General features: G+C 38.2%; 1 protein-coding gene and 1 long non-coding RNA gene across 4 annotated transcripts; both read left to right on the forward strand.

Moving 5' to 3' along the window:
* The first annotated feature begins 2307 nt into the window (after window positions 1-2307).
* Window positions 2308-6912, forward strand: LOC143579191 (uncharacterized). 3 transcript variants are annotated; one of them, XR_013143413.1, is made up of 4 exons: window positions 2308-2500; window positions 2729-2784; window positions 6472-6610; window positions 6709-6912. It is a non-coding gene; the product is annotated as an uncharacterized LOC143579191 (long non-coding RNA). The 3 variants fall into 3 exon arrangements; XR_013143414.1 differs by having other exon boundaries at window positions 2308-2784; window positions 6699-6912; XR_013143412.1 differs by having other exon boundaries at window positions 2308-2784.
* Window positions 6913-10952: 4040 nt separating this feature from the next.
* On the forward strand, window positions 10953-12741 carry LOC143579192 (small ribosomal subunit protein eS26-like). The gene is made up of 4 exons (XM_077062574.1): window positions 10953-11068; window positions 11159-11251; window positions 12224-12308; window positions 12400-12741. Exons 1-4 carry the CDS (start codon window positions 11066-11068, stop codon window positions 12603-12605), a joined length of 387 nt encoding a protein of 128 aa, XP_076918689.1. The 5' UTR covers window positions 10953-11065; the 3' UTR covers window positions 12606-12741.
* Window positions 12742-20980: the final 8239 nt, after the last annotated feature.

A 20980-nucleotide genomic window follows, 5' to 3' on the forward strand; every position in this document is an offset into this window, starting at 1 on the left:
ATCTTGTTCCTGCGATGCGTGAAGAGAACTCTTCTCGCAGCGCGCTAAGAATGCATGTTCTTCCCGCAATGCGCTAAGAATGTATGTTCTTCCCGCGATGCGCTTAGAATTCTTGTTCTTCACGCAGCACGCTAAGGATTTGTGATTCTTCCCGCAGTGCGCTAAGGATTGTTGTGCCAGCCTTCGCGCTCGCGCACTCAGCCTTCCCGCGCTTAACCCTTGTATCTTCTGTTTAAATCTAGCCGTTTGCTTTTGTGTTGTCTTATCTTCTGTGTTGTTGACCTAACCTATCTAATGTCTGAATAGTTACTTTCGGCGCAGCATGCGTACCAACCCCCATTGGTTGGTAGAAAAAGTGACTGACATTATCTTTTGAGATCTGCTTTTGCCATGCTTGACCAGTACCTTTATCTGAACCGCCCATGCCTGTTACTGTTCCCTGTCAGCTTTATCTTGCCCCCTGCAGCTGCCATATCTTTTGATATCTTTTGCTTTTGGAATCTTTTGCTTTTTGAGATCTTTTCCCCTTTTCTAGGGATTATGTCTCCTAGGGTTTTTCTATAAATAATAATAATATTTCATAACACATCACACACAAAACACTTAATCTCTCCTGTTCTCTTGCTCCTTGCTCTCTCTGCCGTCTTCCTCTCTGCCTCCGTCTTCCTCCTTGTTCTTCCTGCTTTTCCGGTAATATATATTATAATTTACTTATTAATTATGCTAACTTAAAATCAAGACTTAAAACAAATCATTAAAACAATAATCTTATTTATAGGTTAACTTGTGCTTGTTTAAAGTTGGTTCTTGCTTTATCTACCACCGCATCGTTTATCATGTGAGTTATCTCGTATCTAATCCCTTTTTATTTTAAATGCTTTGGGATGTTCATGTGTTCATACAAAACTTGAGTCTTAAACTTGTTTTTGAACTTTAGTCGCGCAGTATCCCATGTGTTGAGGACGTTTACTTGGCTGTTTATTTGTATGTGTGTATCATTAACCGCTTTGTTCGGCCTATTCCGCAGTTCCGTTGGTACCATTAGTTGAACACGGGAGACCTATCGTTTACGATTTTCTTTGTTTACACTTGCACAGATGTTTTCTCGTTTTTATGCTCAATTGGGAGCATGGATTGAACTATGATCTATGAACTATCTTAGGCTTGATCACAATCTGATTACACCCTTGTTAAACTCTAGACATACACGTGATGCGCGCAGATTTACTATGATTATCTATGATTATCTATTAAACTTGATTTCTCACCAACACGCAAGTGTTTGACGTTTATTTTAACACATGTTCAGGTTTGCAGTAGCTGTTTTGGAGCTTGTGGACACGTAGGACGTTTTTACTTTTGGACCTAGAATTAAAATGTATCAAGACAAGTTAATGTTGTTTGAATGTTATAATTTATAATATATTGATTTATGTTTGATTTATGTTCTTTATTTTCCCCGCTGCGCGTGCGCGATAAAATGTGTATTAATAAATATTGACACCAATAGTGTCGCGAGTAATGAAGCAATATGTGGCGCCCCGATGTATAATCCGCCTTTGGTCGGGGTGTTACACCCAAAACCGAAGACCCTATACCGGTCCTTACCCGCTATGTAACACTTGCCAACTTCACCACCCAACAAACTCGCCTTGTCGCCAATGTACCATTTGTAACCGACTTGGCCATCTCAACACCACTTGCCGATCCGCCCAACGAACCCAACCCAACCAACCTAACCAACCAAATCAACCGAGAAACTTTCCTAAAATGCCCAAAACCGCTATGCACCATACCCACCAAACCAACCCCAACAACCCCGAGCTTGCTTTAATTGTGGTGATCCCAACCATTTCCGCCAAAATTGCCCACATTTAGCTTTTGCCAACCAAGCTCAAACCGTAAGCATACCTTATTACCAAACCCAAGCCTACCAAGTTCAAACTTACCAACCCCAAATTCCCCAACTGATGCACCACTCATCCAACCCATCCAAGCACCACCTCTACCTCCACAACAAGCACCTCAAGTCAACCATGATAATCAAGGGCGAGCGTTTATGATGAATGTAAAACAAGCTTAAGTGGCAAACGATGTTGTGAACGGTATGTTTTTGGTGAACTATCATTTGGCTTCTATTTTATTTGATACCGGTGCCGATAAAAGTTTTATTTCTTTGAAATTTGAGTCGAAACTTGCGATGCCTCGAACTAAGCTTTCCCGACCGTTCTCTGTTGAAGTCGCCAATGGCAATTTTATTACCATCAATTCCGTCGTTCGCGATTGTTCTCTTATTCATGAATTTCTGGTTATTTTGCCATCCACGTAGCCCCTTATCTGTTGACATAAAACCTCCCCCTCTCCTCTCTCATCTCTATTTTTTTTTCAATATGAAGATACCCTCTAGCATTCACGTCGTCTTTTCCTTTCTTTCCTTCGTCGAAGGGTGACGGAAGGTAGACGCCGTCGTTGGTTTTATGCTCTGAAGATGGATGGACAGGTACGTCACATGCTGTTTTCCCCAATTTCGATTTTAGTTTGTTTATATATTGTTTCAGGGTTCTTCTGTTGTTTTGGGAGTTGTATAACTGTATTATCAGGTAATCAACTAATTATGTTACATCTTTAGGGTTTGTATTTGTGTCTTAGTTTTGATTTTTTGTTTGTTGAGTTGTTATTGATCGGAATTCAAACGTTTGATTTTATTTCTTACCGTTGTTTGTTCCAGGTTTTCTCTTCAGTAGACGGATTATTGTTAAGTTTTTCTTGTGAGGTGTTCATCAGGTATTTAGGTTACTTATTAAGGGTTTGTTTTTGGATCTTTTTTCTGCTTTATTTGTTTCTTCATTTCGGGTTTGTGTTTCTCCACAACCTGATTTGCTACCATAAAGTTGTTGATGTTAAGTATTTTCAACAATCATCTGTAGGCTATAGATATATTTGCCTTTGCTTTCAAAATCAGAACATTTTTGAAAGTTTTATAGGAGTTCAATAACTAATAATATTATGGTATATATACGTAGTAGTTACTTTTTGGTTTACTGTAGTGTATTTCTTTTGTCCGCACTCTTACATATGTAAAATCTTTGTTGTTAGGTATGCGTTTTGATTTTTACCATAAACTTTGCTATTAGGCTTTCTTATTAAAATAATTTTCCATTCATATACAATGATTATTCAATCTGCTGTTAAATTACTTTATTGCAGTAAATTAACTTTGCATTCATGTAGTCATCTTTTCCTTATCATTATTACTACTTAAGTTTTATAATCTATGCTTATCTAAGGCTGAGGGGTGTGGGGGGCTCTAACGGGGGCGCGAGTGGAGGCTCCAGCCAATAATATTGTGACGTGTGGCAGAGAGAGAAACTGGATAAGATGGGTGTTGGAGCCCCCGCTGGAGCCCCTGGCCCTGGTGTGGAGGGGCTCCAGCAGGGGCTCCAGCGGATTTTTTTTTTATTTTTTTATAAATATATTCAAAAAACGTATTATTAAAAAAACTCATAAATTATTAAAAAAAACACACATTAAAAAAAAAACACATTAATATCTAAAAATAAAAAAAAAATTAAAGTACTAAAAAAACATTATTCTTATTCTTCGGCTTGGTCTTCTTCGATCAACCTCTTTCGGATACGTTCCTTTTGCTTTTCCATCAGCATTTGATCGACCGGATTTAGGTTACTGAAGTCTCTTGTAAGGAAGTCCAAATCTCTCATTCGACTTTTTTCCTTTTTGTCATTAGAGACCACCTCCATGGTTTTGTTGAATTTATTGAGGGATTCAACAAGATCGACGATGTTTACGGCTCCCCCCTCAGCCGGTTTTTTCCCCTTGGCGTCCCGTCCCAATGGCCGCCTCCTCGGCGGTGAAGACGTTTCCTCCCCCGCAATGTTTAGGTCGAATCCAACGCGGCAATCCGACGCGGCAGAAGTGCTATACGCTCCAGATGAACTAGTTTTAGTCCGTTTCGGCCCTACTTCCGCATCATGGTCCGGCGCCACCAGCTCAACCCACTTGGAACACCTTTTCAACCTCTCCCACAACTTTACATCGTCCCACGTCTTCACCGTCCCATACCTCCGCAAACACTCCTGCTTCCACTCTTCGACAGTGAAATTGTAAACCGCCAAATCATCACTGCCACTTGGTCTCATACGACCGGCGTTCCTGTTGAAAAGATTAGTAAACAAGCCGACAAATTTTCTGATTTCGGACCACCGACCCGAAATCATATCGGCGTTTCGCTCTGTACTCCCAACGAGCGTATAGAACGTCTCCCTAACCTTTGTCCAAAAAACCTTGCTTTTTTGGTAGTCGGCTGCAAAATGAATAATTAAATTAGATTTCCAGTTAACTTTTTTATTTAACTTTTTTATTAAAAATCATTTTTAAAAACGTTAAAACAATTACCGCAACGCCGATCCTCAGAAATGACTATCCAAGCCCGACACAAGGCTTCCTTCTCATCCGATGACCACGTAGTGGTTTTCCGTTTCGTCCTCGGAGTCGAAGCCGGTCCCGGCCCGTCCGTTGCAAGTTGTTTTTTCCGGTGGACGCGTCTTCTTGCTCCCGTAGCATCACCGTGTGATTCTTGTGTCTCCGGAACAACAAAGTTAGGAGACGGTTGTATGTTGGATGGTTGAAAGCCGGATGTTTCTTGCGACCCCGAAAAAAACATCGATTGGTCTGGTGACGACCATAAATCATCGTAACTATAACCTGAATCTAGATTTGGGTACCAATTTCCAGACATGTTTTTAAAAAAAAGTTTGGAAGATGGGTTGATTTTGGGTTTTTTTTTGAAGTTGTGGTAATTGTTTTATGTGATTTTGGGTGTGGTAATTGTTTTAGGTGATATTGGGTTTATATATAGGAAGAATACTTTTTTTTTATTAAATTAAAGAGCCCAACGGCTCATTTCTGTACTCCCAACGGCTATTTCACGTCTCCCAATGTCCCTTTACGCCTACAGGTCCCGCGAACCACCTTGCGCCTGCTTTGAATTCCGTGCTCGCGCCCCTCTCGCGCCCCGGTGGTGTGGTGCTCGCGCCTGGGGGCGCGAGCGGAGGGGCTCTCGCGCCCCCGCTGAAGCCCCACACCCCTCAGCCTAATATTAGAGGTATTTTTTTTTGGACAGCTTTCATTGCTTTTTTGTTTTTACCTGATAGTGAAAGCCAGTATGTCTGTTTCAGGTACCTTTCTGCCTATATTTTATTCAGTAGTAGTTAATAATGTTAGGCTGAGGGGTGTGGGGGGCGCGAGTGGGGGCGCCAGCCAATAATATTGTGACGTGTGGCAGAGAGAGAAACTTGATAAGATGGGTGTTGGTTGTGGTGCTCGCGCCCCGGGACATGGTGTGGAGGGGCGCGAGAGGGGGCGCGAGCGGTTTTTTTTTTATTTTTTTATAAATGTATTAAAAAAACGTATTATTAAAAAAACTCATAAATTATTTAAAAAAACACACATTAATTAAAAAAACACATATTAATTAAAAAAACACATTAATATCTAAAAAAAAATTAAAGTACTAAAAAAAACATTATTCTTATTCTTCGTAAGTGTAACCTTGGGTGTGGTAAGTGTAATCCCGGCAACCATAAATCGTCGTAACTGTAATCTGAATCTAGGTTTGGGTACCAATTTCCAGCCATGTTTTTAAAAAAAGGTTTGGAAGATGGGGTGATTTTGGGTTTTTTTGAGGTTGTGGTAAAGTATTTTATGTGATTTTGGGTGTGGTATGTGATATTGGGTTGATATTGGTTTATATAGAGAAAAAGTTTTTTTTTTAATAAACTTTAAAGAGCCAACGGCTCTATTTATCCACACCCAACGGCTCTGCACGCATTCCCAAGCCACTTTACGCCCATTTTCAGCCGTGACTGGCCTTGCGCCCGCCTTGGTCTGCGTGCTCGCGCCCCTTTCGCGCCCCTCTCGCGCCTCGGTGGTGTGGTGCTCGCGCCCCGGGGCGCGAGCGGATGGGCTTTCGCGCCCCTTCTCGCGCTCCGCACCCCTCAGCCTTATGGTATATATTTAGTAGTTTAGTTTCAAGTGCGGTTTAATGGCCCTATCGCAACGCACAGGTTCACTTTGTTATTCTTTTATATTTTTACATGTTGGTCTAATTTTTTAGAGTTAACACCACGTGGGCCTTAAGCTGACTTAGGACCAAGGAGTTGCGATAGGGCCGACATGAGCGTCAACTCTTATACAATTTAAAACAAAAGGATTTCAACCTACAAATATGTAGATCTTATACAAATATACAATTTGTTACACAAAGATTTCAACCTACAAATATGTAGATCTGTTGTGTTTGTGTGTCTTTTGTTTCTTTTTTCTTTTCTTTTTTTTTTAATATTTTTACCGTGGTTTAGGAGTTTGTATATTTGACGTTGAGGTTTGTTTTTGTGGTCTTTATTATGTTTGAGGTTTCCGAAAAACAAGCTAACTACCAATAACTAAATGTAGGTGCTCACCAATGTCTACCAAGCCCGTCTTGGAAATCAAAGAATATGGTGAACCAGTGTAGATTGAGATACGGATCATAAAGAAATGGATTCCTTTTTACAAGAAAATCGACCTCAGCTACCTTTTTGCTGATTCACATGCAAGTAGTCTTATATCACCATAATAATATGTATTACATTATATTCATTTTAATTTTAATCATATTATAAAGTAATTAAGGTCCATAGTTAAATGCAGATTCAAGCATGGAAAGATTTAAATGCAGGCCAAAATGGAGGAAAACATTGAACACCATGACCAAAAGCCGATGTGAAGCTCTTATCACTTCAGTTATCCCAGTACTTGAAATCGTAGGTCTATCACATTTTTCTTTTCACTTTTAAAAGTTCATAATCAATATCTTAAATTATTAACACAATTGTGAAATCTTGCAGCATGACTTAATGACTGCATGAGTGTGATAGTCATTATTGAAGCACAACTGAATCAAGTCTCGATTTATGACTTGCAAATTGATAAAGACACCAAATCTGGATCACTGTGAGTTTTCTACTATCATGGAACAAACTAAATCCCGCCATTATATTGCTTTGTAGGTTGTATTCGTTTTTGATAGACAATCATAAGTCAACATTTGAGTGTTAATGAAATTCGTTCTTATGCGTGTTTAATATGTGCAGGACACCCGCTCTAGCTCAGTGTGCTTAGAGATGACCCGTCAACAACAAAGACTAAGAATGGCACTTTAGATGTTCATTGTATGCACACAAAAATCCCGCCGCAACGCGCGAGTCAAGATCCTAGTTATTAAATTTGCAACACAAAACATAAATTCTCAAAATAAACAGTCAAAACAAATTTCATTGCATAAGGTAATACATACGTACCCAAAAGTAACCTGTGTAGGAGTACATAATTAACAAAATGATAACAAGTCTCCACAGCGCTTCTAAGTCCAAAGATTAAGTAGCAACCAAGACAACATTAACCAACAAAACGAACTTTCATTAAAACATAAAACAGTAGCTGAATTAATGCAACCCCCCACGGTAGTTATGATGCCGACAACCAAGGAAACCAAGAAAGAGGATACCATAAAAGGCATAGAAAACAAATGAAAAGCAACGTTTGAATAATGTTGTCCAATTGGAAGGCGGAACAAACTCCACAACATACAATGTGACCAGATCATCGGACTTCTTATCACGTACCAAATCCATAAATACCTTAACATCCTCATCGTCAGATAAGTCTACAGCTTGAGTAATTTGGTGAGAAGATGAAAGGTGGTATCCGTAATACATCCTACCAATCTGGTTGGATAGTTTCAACTTGTTTGCCACCTTAGACTGCAACTCAGAGTATGTTACATTTGAAAACAACTCTATGGTACGAGTCACCACCGGTCTATGCTGCAAAGACCCCTTAACCTTCACCAACCCTTTTACGGCACTAATCATCATCTTCACACTGCCACTGTTGTCATGTGATGCCATCTTCCTGAAATAAACAAAAATTTTAATTATTATAGATCTAACTAACGAGCCGAGCATTTAAGATATATATACAAAAATGGGCAAATATGAGTAACGTAAATTTAGAGTAGTAGTTTTCGCGGGAACCAGAGCTCGTTGTTGAGGTACCGGTCTACCCCGACCTCCTCCTTCTCGAATCTGCTTAACAATGGGTTTTTGGAGGAGGCGCGTGAAGTGTACGCGCCGGAGGTTATGAATATGAAGAAAGAACGAGACGATGATGATGTTCAGAAGCAGCAGTAGCAGAAGGATATATTTATCCATGCCAAATTAGATCCCAAATTAGCCTTGGCCACCATATCTCTAGAAAGTAGAAACCGCGGGCAACGATGCACGAAACCGAAGCTCTCGATTTATCCGACGACGCCGATTACGCCGCCGCGTCTAAACAATTAAGCAACACAGAAATTGAATTGGATGTAAATGGGTATTTGAACGTCCACTATTGCGATTTTTAGGTTTATTATAGACTTATTGTAGATTAATTTAACAGGTAATGATCGAAAATTAGGCATGGCTAATTTGGGATCTAGGGTCTGGTAAATTGAAGAATGGTAGGAGAGAGAGAGAGAGTTTTATATGTTTTTAAACTTTGGTGGTGGCCGGTGTTGGTGGTGGTGAACGGAGTTGATGGTGGTGGTGGCCAAAGTTTAGAGAGAGAGGATGGTGGTGGCCGGAGACAAGGGTGGTGGTGGTGTCGTGAGACAGGGGGAGGAGATATATACAGTAAGATGTAGGGGAGGGAGAGAGTGAGAGAGATGGAGAGAGAGAGAGATTTATTCTTTTAAATATATTTATTTATTTAATTCTAAATTTTTAATTATTAAATAAAAATATTAATTTACAAAACTACCCCTTATGAGCTGGACCATGAAATTTCGCATTTACCCCTCACGTACAGGTCATGTGATCAGAGTTAACGAAAAAATTTAATTGGTTAGTGGAAAATGACGTAACGTGAAACATTTTGGAAACATAGAATATGATTTCAATCATTAAGTTTTCCAAAGGATGACTATTGAAAAACAATAAAAACATAAAGGACCTATTTTACCATTTTGTCTTACAAAATATTAGTGTTATGCTTGCAACTTGTTTGGAGTTTTAGGTTTGGATGAATGTAAATCAACGTAATAACAAAATCATACATTCATACTCAAAAGAACACCTTGCAGAGACCTTTCTTTGAATCTTCGAGCTGTTTTGTTTTTTACTGGAGTGCTTAAATCTTTGAATTGGAATTATAATCAATGAAAAACGAAAGCAAAAAACAAAGGACGAGCTTTATTTGTGCATCAACCAAACATTCAACCCGCTATCGTCTAAACAGCATCCGCACCGATACCAATGTTCCGATAATACTGATACAAGCACCGATGTTATTGTGCAAAAGCTTGACGCTGTAGTTTTTTTTATACGAAAAAGAAGTTTTGACTATTAAAAGTCAAACGGGTCTATTTTAAGATTTTGGTGCAAAAGAAACTGATTTTTACAAATTCTATACAAAGATTAGATAGCAAGCCACAGGGGCTAATTTGGAGATCTGTCAAATTCAGAGAACAAGGTTTTTTTATACACGATAACATTGTTACAATTTTGTTAGGACAAAAAAATGGGTTTTGGGTTGTATTTATAGTGTATATAGCCATTGAAACCGGTTCCATACGAAACTCTTAGTCAATGGTCAAGGTTGTACCATAACCAAACGATAGGATTTATTTTAAAAATAGTTTAGCATGTTAGAATTAAACTAAACAATTAAAACTACACAAACAATAACTTAATAAACAATAAATTGGATGTGGCTTAATGGTAAAGCACTCACTTTACTAGTGAGATGTAAGGGTTCAAACCTTCATATCACCAATTTATATGAGAGATATGAGTGATTACCCTGGTTTACCAGGGTTCAAGCCATGATCTCACCAAGTTTTACCGGCTCTTCACTGTAGTGCCATTGGCGGTCGTGGGGGTCGGGTTTTATCCGTGTAATCCCTCAATAGGTGGACCGCTAGGGGCTTCGTCCGTCCGGACTAGTGGCCGGCTCGGGCTACCTTTAGCCAATGGGAGCCGTGTACGAAGTACCCGGCGTTCAAAAAAATAATAACTTAATAAACAAACACTTTATTTTATTTTTATAATAACAAACATTTTATTATACAACGACAAACATTATTAAACAAAAAAAGTAAAATAACCAACACAATTCATCATCTTCATACTCCTTTATCCATTAGGTGTGGTTTAAACGGGTTGCGGAGCAGGAATATTCTATTGACTTTTTGGTTTTCTTCGGCTTTTAAAGGTTTTTTGACCGAGCAATACTTAATTATATATTTTTTACAAGGGATTTCGACACTGCTTTGTGAGGCGCCTCAGAATATTTGTAACGAGCCATCTCTGTTGCGTCTAACATAAGTCATAGTGGGACCAAACCTCTAGGTTTCTTGGTGCGTCGATTACCATAACCACTTCATCATTGTTTGCCATTTGTTGCAAAATTGAGACGTCACAGGTTTGTTTTGTGTTTTAGAGTGTTTGAAAGTTAAAGAAGTGGTGTAATCAATCGTAATACCTCAATGCCTATTTATAGTATGCGTGTAGGGGTATAATGGTAAAAAAATGGCTATATAACCGTTAGAACCAATTCAAATCATTACAACCAAGCTTTTATATTAAAAAACTAAAAAACCCGATTGTAACTGTTGTTTTTCGGGTAGGAACCAAACCCGGCTCTAACCGCTTATAGCGGACATCCATATATAGGTGTGTTGAACCGGGTCTGGTTTCTGTTCAGTTTCGAAAATAGCGTATTGACAAATTGACAATACCCAGGTGAGAATCGGTTCCGGTTAAAAAAAAAAAACTCGGTTTGTGACTTTTGGCACACTGGTTTGTATTATTTAGGGCTTATGGGTAAACAATATGTTGAGGCCCAATAAAAAGCCCATTGTTATTGCACATAAGCGATGATGGACCGATTAGGGCTGTAAGAAAAGAGGGTGTAAAAGGCAAACTTAGAGAGGCAAAGAACCCTAGCGCCGGAATTCTTATCAACCATGGTTAGTTTTCCTTTCACCTCTTGACGATCACTGAATCTCATTACAGTCTTCCGGCGTTCTAACAATCGTTAATAATATTTATCTGTGCAGACTTTCAAGAGAAGAAATGGAGGAAGAAACAAGCACGGCCGTGGCCATGTCAAGTTTATTCGCTGCTCCAATTGCGGCAAGTGCTGCCCTAAGGTCTCTTTCATTTCGCTTAATTACTTTGTTTTCTATCTTCTGTTTATCTTTAGCTTGTTAAATTTATTCAAATAAGCTTGAAAACCTGCAATTCACTGTTTCTTTGGGGATGGTGAAGCGATGTGCTTTCCTATAATTGTGTTCAAGTTGTTAGTTAATTGAATTGTTAGGTTATAAAAATGTGTATGCAAATGTTTTTAATAAAATCGACTTAAGTTATGTTACATGGGTTTAATAATGAAAGAAATCTTTAGTTTATTTGAGTTAGGCTTTGTTCAGGTTGTCAGTTTTCGTCTCACTGGATGTTATGTGATACGTCAGAGATTGCCCAAGCCAAATGGTTAAGGCAATATAGTCTGGCCAGAGTGGGACAACGACACTTCTAAGTTTGCGGAGTGCAGTGTTCTAATTAAAATAACAAAACAAAATCTTCAAAAAAAATTAGAAATGTTAAATTTTGTAAAATTGTGTTGTTATCAAACTTATTTTTTCAAATATTTTTTTTATAAAAGAGTATGAAACCAATGTTAATGGGAGAGAGACTATAAATTGGATGTGGCTCAATGGTAGAGCACTCACTTTACTAGTGAGAGATATAGGGTTCAAACCTCACTATCACCAATTTATATGGGAGAGATGAGGGATGAACCTGGCTTGCCAGGGTTTGAGTCCTGATCTCACTCGGTTTTACCTGGTTTGGCGGACGTGGGAGTCGGGTTTTATTCAGGGAATCCCTTAATGGGTGGACCGCTAGGGGCTCCATCCGTTCATTCTCGTGGCCGGCTCGGGCTACCTTTAGCCAATGGGGGCCGCGTACGGAATACTTGGCGTTACTTAGTCGTTTCAAAAAATGGGAGAGAGACTAGATACAACTAAAGGAATATGTGTAATTAATAGTAGAGATTATTAATGGTAATTAATAAGTCAGATTAGGTACAGTATTGAATTATAATTAATGATGATTATTAACAGGACAAGGCTATCAAGAGATTCAATGTGAGGAACATCGTGGAGCAAGCTGCTGTTCGGGACGTTCAAGAAGCGTGTGCATTTGACCGTACGACATTTTTACATAATTTAATGTTATAATTAACGCCATAATTTTTATTAATCAATCTGTTAACAGTTGTCGTGTTTTGTTGTTGCAGAGTATGTGCTTCCTAAGTTGTATTTGAAGTTGCAGTACTGTATTTCTTGTGCAATTCACTCCAAGGTTGTTAGGGTTCGTTCCCGAACCGATAGGAGGAACCGTGAGCCTCCAAAGAGGTTCAGCCGCCCAAGGGATGACGGTTCCAAACCAGGTCAAGCACCTCGCCCTGGTGGTGCTGGTGGTCCGCCACCTGTTCGTGCTTGAGGATATTACTTGGATCAATGTACCCCAAGTAATATTTGAATTTTGTTGGTTTTTTAAAAGAACTTTAAGGTTTTGTTGAGATTGTGTTGGTTTCAAGTTGGTGATGAGTTGTTAACATAAATGCTTTGAACCTGGGTTTTGTTTGATTGATTGTTATTGATGGTTTGTTTTTTCAAGTGCATCTGTTGAACCATCTTGGGATATCTTCTGGTTTCATTTGTTACTGAAAAAGTATGATTTGAAAACTTGTTTTTGTCCCAATTTATATATAATACGTATGGTAAGTAATATGCTATTACTAACGTGACAATAGTCATTTAGGGTGGGACGGTTTGTTTTGATCGATTTCTATAAATTGTAGTACATATATCGTATACAACACTAAACGAGAGTAACAAGTATAACATATACAAAACTTGATTCCTACCGAGGGGCGAGGACATTAACTTGTGCTTCTATTATAATTCTTCAACCGAGCCTAAGTCGAGTTGATCATTGTGTTGAAACCGCATTGGAACCACAGTTTCATCGTCTAGCTTGTGTTGATTGAGACTTGAGCCTCACCTATGAGTCATGTCTTGTTGTGTGGTTGGTGGGCCTGTCTTGACTACCTGAAGCTAGATGTGTACAAAAAAACCGATTCCGGAACCTAACTGGTGGGACCGAACCGGAACCGGTTCCAGTTCTTACCCGGTTTGCCCAATACCCGGTTTGGGTATTTTTGTACCCGAAAATCGTACCCGGTTCTCCTATTTGTATGTTCCCATCGGTTCCAACCCGGTTCCTAATTGTAACCGGTTCGGTTCCTACCCGAAAAAACCGGTTCCAGCGGGTTTTTTTTGAAAAGTCAAACACAGGTCAAACTAGCCGTTGGAACTAGTTCCAACGGTAATATAGCCGTTGTAACCGGTTTTTGAGACACAAAATAGCCGTTGTAACCGGTTCCAACGGTAATATAGCCGTGGAACCGGTTTTTGAGACAATAATAGCCGTTGGAACCGGTTCCAACGGTAATATAGCCGCTGGAACCGGTTCTTATAGCCCAAAACCTATATATAAGTTGTTTTCCATTACTTGTTTCACCACCAAACTCAAAAACAAACTAAAATACTACTTCTTTAGCAAACCCGTTCCGTTACCCGACCATCCAACTAAATATTATTATGGCACCCATCAAAAAAACTAACAAGAAGGCTAAGAAGAGTGTTTTTGTTGCCCCCGTTCCTGCTACGGAGGACCCAAGGGTTGTTACGGTAGTCAACCATAACCGCAACGAAGACATATGGAAGAATTGGGATTTGATTGTGGATGACGAAGGTTATCAAAAGGCTCGTTGCAAACTATGTGGTTCACTATTAAAGCACGATTCCAACTCTACTTTGAGAAAGCACATCGAGAAGCCATATTGCAAGGCGTTGAAAGGGATTGGCGCGACCGATCAAATTGACTTGGGTAAAGATGGTACACTATTTCGTTACAACACGACTCAAGTTCAAGATAGAATGGCAAAGTTCGTTATTCAACGAGGTTTGCCGTTTAACCACTTTGATGACCCGGATTTGACGTCGTTGATTCGAGAAACTCTACAACCGCGATACACACATGTAAGTCGTACTACCTTAAGACGTCATTGTATCAGGTTGTGGGAGTGTGCTAAAAAAGAGTTAATCGAGTCTTTTCATTCTTTAGAAGCCATGGTTAGTTTAACTACCGATGTTTGGTCGGCACCACACGGGTTGCCCGAATCATACATATGTGTCATCGCTCATTGGGTTGATCCGGTGACATGGCAATTGATGAAATGCACCATCGCTTTTGAAAACTTCCCGTTCCCACATATCGCCAAAAAATTGTTTGAATTACTTGATGAAGTTATAACGACTTACAACTTGAGAAATAAAATATTTTCGATTTCGTTTGACAACGCTTCAAACAATACTAAGACGGCCGAAAAATTTATCATCAAATATTCACCACCTTGTTTCGGGGATTTTTTTCATGTTCGATGTGTTGCACATATCATCAACTTGGTTGTTCAAAAAGGTCTTGACAATGAAAACATTTGAGACGATTTAAAATTCTTTAGACTTATGTTACAAGATGTCTTCACAAGTGGTAAAAGAAGACATCTTGAATATAAGAACTATTGCAAGTCGGTTGAAAGAAAGTATTTGGGGCCGAATTGGGACGTTCCAACCCGTTGGAACTCAACTTGTCATATGCTAAAGTGTGCTTTTGCCCAACGCCAAACTTTACAAGCTTTTCATAACAATCTTGTTGAAGAACGCGAGGCCGATATGTTTCCGGAAAGTGTTTGGGTCCAAGTCGGTTATTTGTTGGAGTATCTTGACGTGTTCAAAAAGTCAACAACAAAATTATCGGGAGTCTATTACCCTACAAGTTGTTGGGTTTTGCAAGAATTGTACTATATGTCTTGTGTTTTTGAAAGCTTTGCGGAGAAGAACAAACTCTTCAAGAATATTGTTGCGGTGATGAAGGAAAAATTCATAAAATATTTTGAAAACATACCGCCGGTCTTTACTTGTGCCGCCGCATTAAACCCCTATTGGAATGTTAATGGGGTTGAGACAACGATTGAGGAAATATTCGACAACTTAGGTATGCACGAGATCGACCCGAAGTTGTCGACGGAAGCGAAGGAAAAGTTCAACAAAAACCTTCAAGACCTTTATGACCATTATTTTCAAATGTATGGTCCAAGCACGAGATCGTCTTTTGTGAAAAAAACAACTAGTAGGCCGTGCAATGACCCACTTATAAACTTGATGAATGGGATTCGTGAATCGGCATCTAAGAGGCAAAGAGGAAACACACCAACTAGCAAACTTGGTCGATATAGTGGAGCAAACTATGTTGAGGGCGCAACGGTCGACGAAATTCGCAATATTGATTTGTTGGCTTGGTGGAAAGGTAAACAAAACGAATTTCCCATTCTATCCGCCATGGCTTGTGATTTGCTTGCTGTACAAGCCTCAACGGTTGCTTCCGAATCGGTTTTTTCTCTTAGTGGGAGGGTGTTATCTATGCGAAGAACAAAATTAACTCCCGAGTCTCTAGAGGTTTGCATTTGCCTAAAGGACCATTTGGATGCGGTGGATCGTGTACAACACAAGGCGAACTTTGAAGACGAAATACCAATAGAGCGTCATATTCATGATGAGGAGGCGGAGGACGGGGTTTCTTCCGATAACAAAGACGAGGGTGAAGACGAGAATGAAGACGAAGAAGAGTTGTAATTTGTGTTTTTTATTTGTTTTAGTAAAATTATTTGTAACTTGTTCAACTAATATTTAGTTTTGATTTGTTTAATTATAATTACTTTTGTTAGTCATGATTAATTTTTTGTTACTTTTTTAATAACGACGAACATTTTATTTATTTAAACAATAACTATTACAAACATTATTAAAACATAAACGATACTAAACATAACAACTAAAACTTAAAAAAAAAATCCGCCGTTTTAATTCGGGAATACTTATTTTTGGGTTGTAGAGCCGGACGATTCTCCCACTTCCGCTTTTTTAGCATCCAAACTTTTTTTTTCTCGACAATACTTATTCGTATGTTTTCGTAATGTCGAGTTGGACCCTGCTTTAAGAAACTCCGAGCAATATTTGCAACGTGCCATCTCATGTGAGTCGGTCATCAGACACAAATCGTAATGAACCTAAACATCGGGGCATCTTGTTGTTTCGATCACCATAACAACATCGTCATTAGTTGCCATTTGTGGTCGGTTTAAGCTTAATTGTGTTTTGGAGTGTGTTTTATAGTTTTGGAAGTGGTTTAACAAGTACACACTCATACATTGATATTTATAAAATGAAAATTAGCTAAATATAGTAATAAAACCGGTTCCAACGGTCAAAAACGGCTATATAGCCGTTGGAACCGGTTTCTAACGGCTATAATGTTTGAATTTCAAAAAAAAACCGGTGGAACCGGTTTTTACGTAATAACCGGTCCGGTTCAAACCCTACCCGATTCCTAAAAGTTTGCATTTCTGGGCATCGGTTCGGGTCGGGAACCGAACCGGTTCCTGACTGGAACCGGTGTCATTTTCTACCCGGTGTGAAAAAAACCGATTCCGAACCGGTTCGGGTTTTCAAGGTGAACCCGATTTGTGCACGTCTACCTGAAGCTATCTGTATCCTCCTATTTGCAGGACTAAACAAACTGTGGTTCCCGGTTGTGGCTAACGATTTCTGTTAAACAGAGGTCCCTTAAAATATATTTTCGGGCTACCTCCGTGAGCCCGTCTATTTTTCAGGGTACAACAACCGAAGCAGTTTGTACTGCCGGGAATACCCTAGCACCCGAACTGTATTTGTAACGAGAGATCGAGAGACAGTTGGAACTGAGAACACGTATCATCGGCATGGAGCCGTTTAGTTCCGTGTGGATGGTAATAAGCTGGTTAGGATGTGTGTGCATTTGGGTCGTGATTGATCTAGTTTGTTGGTGTATCGGTTCTATATAAATCAAAACATTACCTTTCTATATATAGCAATGCATGAGATGAGTTAGCACGACACATGGCGACTTGCGGAACACACATCTCCAGGAGTTGACACCTAGCCGCTAACTCATCGTGGCACACGACACATGGCGGCATATCTCACACACACACGACACTTGTCACGAAGAGTCATACACACACGACACATGTCTCACAAGGTGTAAAGAATGCAAGGCTCGTGGGTTCATGTGTTGACACATGGCGTGGTGACTCATCGCATCTACCAACACTTGTCACGCTCACACACATGGCATTGCCACATGACGACACTTGTTACACTACCTGGTCCAATCACACAAAAATACTATGGCGGCTCCCAAACGTTCTACCAATGTGGGACAAACCCATTTACCAATGTTCAAGTTCTTAGCTACACATTTCAGAGTATCGATATCGTATTCATCTTACTCTTTGGACACGATACTAATAAATAATAATTATTGTCCTTGTCCAAAATTTCCAACAGATGGTCCCAAGCCAGGTCAAGCACCACGCCCCGGTGGTGTTGGTGGTCTGCCACCTGTTCGTGCTTGATATTATATAACGTTTGTATTAATGTATGTCCTAAGTTTTGGTATTGTGATGATCAAGATTCTATTAATGAAAGTAACAACTTTTGATGCCTTGAACCACTTTTGTTTGATTTGATTGTGTTTAGATGGTAGTGTCTTTTATTATCAGCTAGAAAAGGTAGTTTAAGCTCATTAAAAAATGGAATTTTTCTTTGTTAATACTTATTAATGCTTCTTGTAATCGGTTTTTACCCGTTTACTTGGATTGGTTAGTTACTAGAGTTGGCTAATCAATTATCAATAATATTTTGGTTTTATATGGTATTAGAGTCAAGTTCCTTCCAAACAGAAGTTGATACTAAATTCTTGTTGCGTTGCATGTCATCGGCACGTACTTATGAGACACAGAACGTACTTGTAAACTTAAGCTGTTACGTATCAGTTGTGACGGTCAGCTTTCGCCACCGTGTATCAGTTCTGGTATCATCTGTGCAGACGCCATTGCCAGTATATTGAATCCACAAGTAAAATCTAAAGTCTTTTTGATCATTGTATGCCCTTGAGTAACAATGTTGGAAATTCGTAATGATATCACGCCTAGTTTTAAAATAAGTATAGTATAAATTTTAAGTAAGATATCGTTTATGTTGATTATATTTAAAAGAATAAAAAGAAAACATTTTGTTTTTATAGAAGAAATGAGAAGAGAACTAATTCAAAAGATATAACATCAATTTGTTTCTAGATTAGTTGGCAAATATTTTCTCTTGTATATTAGTTTTAAGTTTAAATATTATTATAACATAAAGAATTAATCCGTTCAATTTGATCAATCGATCCAACTAACAGGTTTAACGTATGCCAACCGTACCATAATCAACCTTAATAATTTGTTTCTCATTAAGAATTCTAAATGACACCATGAATATGATTTTATATAATACACGTGTTATTTAGTTAATTAAACCTTAAGTGTTGGCACGATCACTTATTCCATTGTAACTATAGGTGGACGGGGAACCAAAGTTTCCAACTATTGTACATATCATTAACTTTTATTATTATAAAACACAAGTAAGATACTCGTTGCTATTATAATACTTTATTTCTTCTATTTTTATTCTTTAGAATAAGAAAATAAAAGTTCTAAAATGTACATATCCCGAATATCCAGCTAATTCTTTTTGTTCGTAAGGAATCTTGTGTCCATATTATCACATACATAATGTAATCCAAACTAGTGCACACTTCAAAAGGTTGGCATGTTGACTATCAAATCAATAATGGAGTTAGGGAGAGGTTAACTAAGCCACAAAGGTGATTAGAGACCTGGCAGATGGTCTGAAACTAAGCCGGTCATAAAAACAGGAGTGCGATTAGGGATGAACTCGGACCTAGCCGGCCATAGACCAAGGTTAATTCGAATTTAGACCGGCTAAGTCTAAAGCTAGCTAAACAATAAAATCGGTTTTATACTTGGCTATTTCTAAGTTCTAACCAATGATATTCTTTCCACAAAAATAACTATATTTTTTTAATAAATGGTTACGAAATAAATACATTTATCACCTTCTGGGTCAATCACACATACACTAATATATATAACTCGAAACCTTAGTGTAATCAATCCTTGACATTTAATTAAATGCAACTTGAAACCTTAAAATCTTTATCCTAAACACAAACCCAAGTTCACACAAAATCAAACCAACCCTGAATTTCCTAAGAAACCACACTCTAACATCTATTTGGCGTGACAAAACTAGTAAATTTGTCATGTCACCTTGTTTAATATTATTGGATCGGTCTTGTTTAATAAAAGAAGTTGGTTTAACTAATATTATGATTTTGATTTGTGAATTGAATTAATATTAGTTGGTGCAATTTGAGTTTCATAAACGTCATATTAAAATAAAAACAAATATTTATAGAAAAGTTCTTCAAGGGGATGCCCCGAATGCAACCATGTCACACACTCAGAATCACACATGCCTGAGGTTGGCCTCATGAACGCGCACCGGTACACCCCGTCCTTTTAACCTTCCTTATTCAAAGACTCCCTACATACTATGTAGCAATGCATCTCTCTCTTCACCACATTAAAGTCTCATCCTTTCACATACGACCAAAATCATCCATGCTGAGAACGCTCTAACAATATAGATACGAATCTATTATACCAGACATAAAACTTACAATCAAACTATATTTATAAAAATAAAAAAATGTTTTCTATTGCTCTATTCTCAAAAGGTAATTATATAAAAGTAATTGGTTAATAATGTTATAATTGATATGATTAGATCACATGCAAAATGGTCGTTGTGCTATCAAATCTGCACCGTTCATCCCCAACACCATCCCACCTCCACCCCACTTCTTTTGTGATAAAACTAAAAGAGGAGATACTTTTACATGACAATATATTATTAAACTAGCTTTTAAACTCGTACATTACACGAGATTTGTCAAATAATAAAAATAAATAAGTTCTGTTATTTTTAAAAAATAAACAAAATGAAAGGTAATTATAAATTAATAAATCAGATATAATATTTTAATTGTGATTCTTAAAATATTTTTCATGATTGAAATTGCGTGTAGTTTAACATACCATACAATGTTGTAAAAGTAGGTCTACAAGGCCGAGTACTCTCCGAGTACTCGCTACAAGGTATGGTGCCGAGGGGAGTTTCTTTAACTCCGCCTAGTTACTAAAAATTGGTCAAAGGTGGTCAATATTAGCCTGAATCGCATCTGGTTGGTTAACTTGGGTCTATTTTGACATAAAAAATACAACATAATTCCTATTTCTATAATATTAAAGAACGAATATCATTATTTTTAATTAATGATTAACATTTTTTAGAATAATTTAGTGTTTAAAAATATATTTCTATTATTTATATTGATATTCATTTATTTTGTTATAAATATTAGTAAACTTATGATATTTGAAATATATATATTACAAAAAATCTAATTTTCTTTATGTTTATCATGTCCGAGTACTCCCTGAGTACTCCGAGTACTCCCTCCAAGGGGGTCGGCCGCCTAGGAACCGCCTAGCGACTTTTGCAACATTGATACCATATAATAAATCTAAAAGATTCATTGATGATGATAAACCGAGTTGCTATAAATGCAAGTGCCTACACAAGCCTTTGAGTCTATGTTAGTTTTTATTGAAGTTGTTTTGAAATGAACCAAAGTCACCATTTTTTAAAATGATCCATACGTATTCGATGATTGCCTCATGTCAAAACAGAGCTAAACATGTGATACAATTGTAGTCTGAAATGCGACAAACACAATTTGGT

The sequence above is a fragment of the Bidens hawaiensis genome, unplaced genomic scaffold (assembly GCF_021521415.1).
Source record: "Bidens hawaiensis isolate Kalapana, Puna unplaced genomic scaffold, B.hawaiensis_p1.1 tig00029631_1, whole genome shotgun sequence".
NCBI lineage: Eukaryota > Viridiplantae > Streptophyta > Magnoliopsida > Asterales > Asteraceae > Bidens > Bidens hawaiensis.

Bases quoted from the DNA above. Each gene is read 5' to 3' on its own strand.
- LOC143579192 (XM_077062574.1), top strand. The intron at 11,252-12,223 runs GTCTCTTTCATT...GATTATTAACAG, and splicing joins GCGGCAAGTGCTGCCCTAAG to GACAAGGCTATCAAGAGATT. The intron at 12,309-12,399 runs GTACGACATTTT...TTGTTGTTGCAG, and splicing joins AGAAGCGTGTGCATTTGACC to AGTATGTGCTTCCTAAGTTG.